Below are 7,500 nucleotides of genomic sequence, written 5' to 3' on the forward strand. Positions count from 1 at the left end.
ACCATCATTATGGCAGCTGAAATTTGTGCATTTAATGTAGCTGGTAGTTTTGTGGTAATTTCCATAAATATAGTCATATATACATACATACATTTGCATGCATACACATATACATATACAAATATCTTCGTAAATGCATACATATATACATAAACAGTACATGTGTGTGTATATATATAGTCATGTGCCCTTAATGCATCAATATTGTGATTTAATAGTGAAAATGACAAGATGATTGTTTATTTTATTTCAAATAAGTTCCTTAATGTCCTCTGTTATGTTAATTATTTGTTATTACAATCAAGGCAAGAATGAAGTCTATACCTGCTAGAATATTACTGAAGAAAACATTTATACATATATGTATATACATATATAAACACATATACATACATATATATTTGTAAGGGAATGCTGCAGGGCTGTTAAACAAAAAAAAAAAAAAAAAAAAAAAAAAAAAAAAAAAAAAAAAAAAAAACTTTTGGATTTTTTTTTCTGTTTTGTTAATCTACTTCCAAATAAAAATAATGTTATTATACAAGATGGACCCTTTTTAAATTTATTTCATTCCAGTTTTGCAAGAGTGAATTTGTACAATGTTCCAGTCTAATCTTCCTTATAAATAAAAACTGATCTGGGCAATATAAAAAAAAAAAAAAAACTTGAAAGTTAATTAGTAAACAAAAACAACAAATCTTCTAAACTTATAAAAGAGACCAATTTGAAGGCACAAGGAAAGCTGTTTACATTTGCTAAAGGCATATTTGCTTTTCAGATCACTTCACTTCCCATCTACGCTCTGCATTGCCACACAGTCCAAACTTCAAAGACTTCCAATGACATCACTTGTTCTTGGCAAGCCACCTAACCTTTCATAATTATCTAGTCATCTGTACTGCAGCTGATAGACAACTTATTTAAAGAAATTAAAACAAATATCAGCTGCGTTGGTAGTTATTAAGGTTGTACACAAGTTGCCCAATGAGTATAAAACCAGTGGAGTACGTAACAGCAAGCTTTAAAGGAATTTCTTTTCTATTTTTTCTACTTTGGTTTTGGACTTCACAGTCTGGCACACACACACACACACCTTGCCTGTGTGGCTAAAATGCAGAGGTAGACCTATCAGGAAAATGAAAAAAAGTAAACAAGCTTTCCCTTTCACTTTCATATTTTCCTTTACCTTGCCACTTTCAACTTCCAACTTCTAAGTCATGTGGTTGAAATGCCAAGGAGGGGGGGAGGGGGAGTAAGAAAACCGTCAAGTTACCTCTTTCCAAAAGAGCACCACGAGGTGACTTCTACAATGAAGAAAAAAAATATATTGACATCTTGTTACATCTGCAAGCATATTTTTACTTTGCATTCACCTAAGCAATGGTATAGAAGGTGTGGGTTAGGATCTGAGTACAATGGAATGGCTGGCCTAACCCCACCTTGTATAAAATTCATTAATTAGATTCTTTCTTTTCATTTACTCTTAATTTAACTATAGTGTAACAACCAATATTCAGTTTTTAAATGTGAAACTTGTAAGGCAGGAAGAGCAAGCCTCTTAAATAATCTTCTATGTTCCCTCTAAATCTTCTAAGAAATCAATTTAACCTTATGGCATTTACTTATTACTTTACCTACTTATTTCTCTGAGAAAAATCTTCATTATTTAGGAATGGTTGACATAAAAGAAAAAAATTACACTGAATGTTTATTCACTCACAATGAGCACATCATAAATATCTATGATGCCTAACAATCACCTTTAACATTCAGCAAAACATACAATGATGATGACAGTAACAAAGTCGCCTTTCACAGCTTTCAACGGTTTGTCTTTTGGCGACGTCACATAAATACATATTTTCCATAGATCACTTCAATGAGCACTCACTGCGATCTGTTAGAGGGCTTCAGCTTTATACCCTTATATCAATAATAAGCACTTAAATTTCTAGAAATAGTAATGAAGGAAAAAAGAAAAAAATTCAAACAAAAAAGTAAGAAAGGGAAATGAAAGGCCATGGCACATGACCTAATGAGTATGAATCAGACAGATGCACTATCTGCAAAACTTACATTACAAATTCATTTTCAAGCAAAACAACCCAGAGGATCATCTTGGAGCCCCTCTAGTATACAAGAAACCTTAAGACAAGACAGGAGGCATCTTAAACATTGTAAACAAATATTACAAGTGACTGAGACAGAGTGGAGAGAAGACCCTATGTCATTTGAGGGTAATGAAGGGTTTAGTTTCAATAGCACATTAAAAAAGTCATCTCTTCTCTCACCTACACATTGTATAATAACCTTCACACATACACCGGGGGCTATTGTCATCACCTACAAAACAAATTAAACACCTCCTACATCTATGAATGATAAAAAAAAGAAAAGAAAAAAAAAAATTCCATGTATTGGTTTCATTCACAGGCTAGTGTAGTCGTGGGGGGACTATGAAATGCAGCAGCACTTGGTAGGTTTGTTTTCTGTCTCGTCTGGGCTGTCAGCCTGCTGCTTGCTGGCTGATATCATGCGAGTCAAGTCGTAGAATGCCTGAAAGAATAATGGTATACTTCAGTTTACAGAATTGCTAATCAGACCTATTGTTTCTTTTCTTGAGGGGGTGAACAATCATATCCTATTTTGTTGTAAGATTACTGTACCCACAAAACATGAACATTGCAGACAAAGTTTGAGTTGTATTACTTTGACAAAGAACAAGAAAACATTACAAGCCTGAGACAACCTAATTCAAAATTACAATGAAAAAAATCAAACAGTCAATATATTAAGACAGGGAACAAACAAGTAGGTAAGATGACTACTGATAAAAATCTGCAATGACAAGACACTCTATACAGCGAAATGCAACCAAACCAAAACAAAAAGCATTGAGGCCATGTACAAAAACACAACATGCTGTTTAGTTCTTGAAATGCAATTCAAGCAATCATGTCCAAATCAAAGGTTAAATATCAGGGATCTAAAAAGACCGATCTGACCCAACCATTGCAGCTAAATATGAGAAATCTCTGAGTGCATGTCTGTTGTATCCATTAATGACAAAACAAGGACTAGTTAATGTATGGATCTACATCTCTTGCAGGCCATCTGTACAATGTTAAGGAAAAAGGGACAGAAGCCAAAATCTTCCAAGAGAGGTGAGAACTTTAATTAAACAGAAAACAAAGCAGAAACAAAGGATGAAAAGCTACACACAATATAAAATTACATGCATGCATGAATCTCAGTCAGATCATATATGACAATCTAATGTCTGCAATTTTTTATTATAATGACTCTCCAGTTTTAAAACACTATCAAATTAACCCAATATTGCCAGGCCTGGCAAGTACATACTGCCAGGCATGGCATGTACGTACATGCCATGCCCACTGTGAGTTTACTTTATAAATTTTTTCACACACAGATGGCTACACTTGTACAAATTCACCTATGAGCCAATTACAAGTACTGCCTGTCTTGCCCATTTACCTTTTTCCTTGATTTATTTTATGTAATCTTATTTTGCTGTTATCAATGTTTTTAACACTATAGTAATCATAATGTCTATAATAAAGATAACACCATCAATATTCATAGCATTAGGGGGGGGAAAAAAAGTGTTTCCCGCCAATTCAAGGAAAGGTGAAATCAGGTAAGATCACAGGGTCTACTAATTGACTCCCTTGTGGTTATGCATTAGCACAGCCATATATGTACAGAGACATTTTACAAAAAGATTTAAAATGCACATGGCATTTTCCTGGCGGCATTGGGTTAAATATTTAACAGAGATGTACTAATAAAATGCCTATGTCTGGTCAAGTGATATAATTTATAAAAATCAATATTTGATCCCTCTATAGGTTATTTTACCTTGAGATTCTTTCATTATTACTATTAAGAGTCAGAATGTGGTAGATCTAATGCCCTATTTTCATTTAATGTCTAAAGTCTTGTAATGTCCCAAAAATCTTTGGTCTACCCTGCATAGGTGAATTCCATTTTCCTTCTAGGTCACTGAGAATGTCTTTGTGCTCATGCATTTCTTATCAGATCCAACATCCAATGAATTAATAAAAACAAGTACTTTTGTAGCAACATCCTTGTTTTCTACTTCTGCATTATCAAAATACAGTACTTATTTTAAAAACACAAGATTTCTTTCACATATACCCACATCCAGAGACACGCATTCATTCTTAACTTTCTAAATTTATCTATACACGTATTTCATGGAACACTGTTAAAGGCATCCAACACAAAACCACACACTACCCGAGTCACATCAATAGAGCCTTTCCCGGTCATCATGGCACTGCACTGTTAAAACAAACCACACAAACAAGCTACGCGGATCAGATGACAGGGAAGGTGGGGGATGGGGGGGCAAACATCATTTTATGCTAGGAAGAACATGTCACACTAATAAAAATCAAACAAAATAAAAAAGCAGCAATGTAAACCTGGCCTGCAGCAAATCAGACATGGCCATGTCCTGCTGGGTTGACAGAATAAGTATATTCACATGATCCTGTCCCAAGAACACCTCCCTCCCCATCCTTGTAAGAATACATATCAAAGTGCAGATGGATAAACAATAAAGACATGAAAATGGAAGTAACCAACCCATGAATGAGTAAAACATATCTCTAGCAGTAAGGACTCCAGGACATGACACACGTCTGTGGATAAACAAGAACAAACCACATGGTTGCTTGAGGCTACAGAGGCTGGGGAGGACACAAGACGAGGGGCAGGGAGCTTAAGGACAGGGACACAGGACACAGGGAAAACAACAGGACACATCATGAAGCCCAAAAGGCCTAGGGAAAAGGGAGCCACAAGGCATGGAACATAAATCACAAATGCAGGAGGGTGGGAGCAAAATATAGCTGAATAATATGGAGGAGGATTGGGAGGGGGAGAAGATGAGAAGGGGAGGAAAAGATCGTGGAGGTCGAGCAGAAGAAAGAGGAGGACTGTGAGGAGGAAGAAAGAAAGTGGGAAATATCAGAGCAAGAGCAAGAGAAAAAGATGCAGAATGCTAAATATGACACTAAGAGGGTGGTCATAAAAACTTGTAGGGAGAGGGAGGGAGGCACAGGAGGAAAATGAGGGGAGACTTAAGCTGAGGCAAGGGGTGGGGTGAGGAGGGAGGGCAAGGTATCTGCTGACCTAAAGAATGCAGCACTTGTGTTTTTTCCTCTTGCCGGGATCTTTGCCTTTTCCATTGGTGTTCTTATTGTCTTCCAATTTGCAAGCGCGAATCTCTCGCATCAAATCAAAGAATACCTGTAGGGTGTGGGAGATGGGCTATTAGACGAGACACTAATCACACAATAAAGGTCACTGACAAACACACATACCAAGCTCACTAGCCTAACGCTTAGTGGTGAGTGACATCTCCTGTTGGACCTCAATGTTAGTCAAAAATCAAGTGGAGTGAGTCTAGGGTGGAAGGGGCAGGCATGTTTCTCGATACACAGTGGAAAACGCTCGGTAATGAAGTGGGTAAATCACACACAAAAAACAGTATCCACAAACTCATTTGTTTCATCTTTCTTTCTTTTTTCTTATTTCTTCTTTTTTTGGGGGGGTGGCAGGGTGGAAATGAATAAAAAAAAAAAATAATAGTAATAATGATAATGACAGTACTGAAGAAAGAAGGTGGGGGTGGAATATAAAAAGATAATGTGATGACAAACTATACTGAAAAAGAAAATGAAAGATTTACATGCTAATAAGTGACCAAACATAAACACTTGAAAGACTGATACAAAACCCTCTACTTTTAAATCTGTGTTGTTATTCTGTAACTTGCTAATGTTTGTAATACCTCCACTGAAAAAAAACTAACACGAGTAAAATAAAGAACTGTAAAATTGTACACAAAAATACAACCCTATGATTATCAACTTAGTTCACACACGTTAACACATATAGTTGTATATCTGTATGTCCAAACCACATTGTTTCTCGGTACTTTGCAGATACATACACTTTAAAGCAATATAAACAGATACATCTTCAACAAATTTCTGTCCTTGCAATCTAATCCATTTACTGTCAAACTTAAATAACAAATCATATTTACAAATTATATCAACAAATTATAATATAAACTATGGACTAAAACATGTTAACAATATTCTGAAACACAACCTTCACCTTAAATGATTTGAATACTGCACATCTTATGAAAAGTCTCTCAAACATACATCCTCTTCTTCAAAGGGGGAAGAGTACATGTCAACAAACTAACCCATCCAGACCCCTCTGTGGCTGTATGGATGCGAAACAAACAGAACAAGCCTTAATTAAACAAGGTCGGAGAAGCAGGACGACAATGAGGTCTCCACGAACCCAAATCAGACAGCCTTCAAAGTGGCAAGATCGTAAAAGGTCACTCAAGATTCACCCATAAAGCCAACACTACAAGCAGAAAATGATGACATGAACATAAGAGATATGTACATCATCAGACTGAAAATAATACTTTAGAATGATATCTAATTAATTTTGAGACTTGATCACAGCAGATGGGTAATGTGGAATTTATTTAAATTTAGTAAAAAAGGCCACTTTTATTCTGTAGTCAACTAATTAGAATGCAAAGGTTATTTAAAACCATAAAATCTGACATTTTCATGTCACTTTAATAATCATCTTCCCTTTTTTTGTTTCATTGTTTGCTCGTACGAAGCTACACTGAAAGCAAATTCAACGAGCATTACAAAAGCAATACAGACACTAATGAAACAGCTTAAGAATGCAAGCAGATCTATTGGGTTTAAATATGCCTCGGAACTCTTGCCCTATTCAAATTTTCTATCACATTATATAAGAGAAAAAAAGAGTAAGAACCACAAAGTGATTAGTATTTCAAACAGAGAGGGGGGGGGGGGGGGGGGGGGGGGGGGGGGGGGGGGGAAAGAAGAGAAGAGACAAGGATCTATTCTTCCCTGGTTAAAAATAAGGAGAATAAGGGGGCATTTAAAAAAACAAAAACATAACAATACAAAACAAAACAAAACAAAAAAATGCCATTTAATCCTTTTCTCTGACGAACAATCAAGCTCAACAACTGAAATCTCTCTCCATCTCTCTCCTCCTCGTCTAAGCACCAACCTCTCCCCTTGCGCTCACCTTATCAACATTGGCTCGCGTTTTGGCCGAGGTTTCGACATAGGGAACGCCCCACTGGCTGGCGCGGTTCTTGGCGTCCTCCTCTCTCACTTTCCGGCGCTCGTTCAGGTCGGCCTTGTTGCCCACCAGCAGGAACGGGATGTGGTCGTCGTTCTTCACGCGCAGGATCTGCTCCCTGGAAGAATGGGATTCAGGGTGAGGGAAGAAGGGTTATAAAAAAAAAAAGAAGATAATCTATATATACATATATATAAATATACATACATACATAATACATACACACATACACGCATACACGCATACATGCATACACGTGTGCCCACACGTGTGCCCACACATGAACGCGCA

General features: G+C 36.5%; 1 protein-coding gene across 1 annotated transcript in view; it reads right to left on the reverse strand.

The window, feature by feature from the left end:
• LOC125039960 (ras-related protein Ral-a-like) overlaps nt 1-7,500 on the reverse strand; it is a 9,365-nt gene that overhangs the window by 377 nt on the left and 1,488 nt on the right. Inside the window, exons 3-5 of the mRNA XM_047634365.1 lie at nt 7,153-7,327; nt 5,182-5,298; nt 1-2,553 (exon numbers count right to left, since the gene is read on the reverse strand). The exon at nt 1-2,553 is cut by the window's left edge and continues 377 nt beyond it. Coding sequence (XP_047490321.1) covers nt 5,182-5,298; nt 7,153-7,327 — 292 coding nt within the window. The 3' untranslated portion in view covers nt 1-2,553. The remainder of the gene's footprint in view (nt 2,554-5,181; nt 5,299-7,152; nt 7,328-7,500) is intronic.

This window comes from Penaeus chinensis, chromosome 28, assembly GCF_019202785.1.
Source record: "Penaeus chinensis breed Huanghai No. 1 chromosome 28, ASM1920278v2, whole genome shotgun sequence".
In the NCBI taxonomy this organism is placed as follows: domain Eukaryota; kingdom Metazoa; phylum Arthropoda; class Malacostraca; order Decapoda; family Penaeidae; genus Penaeus; species Penaeus chinensis.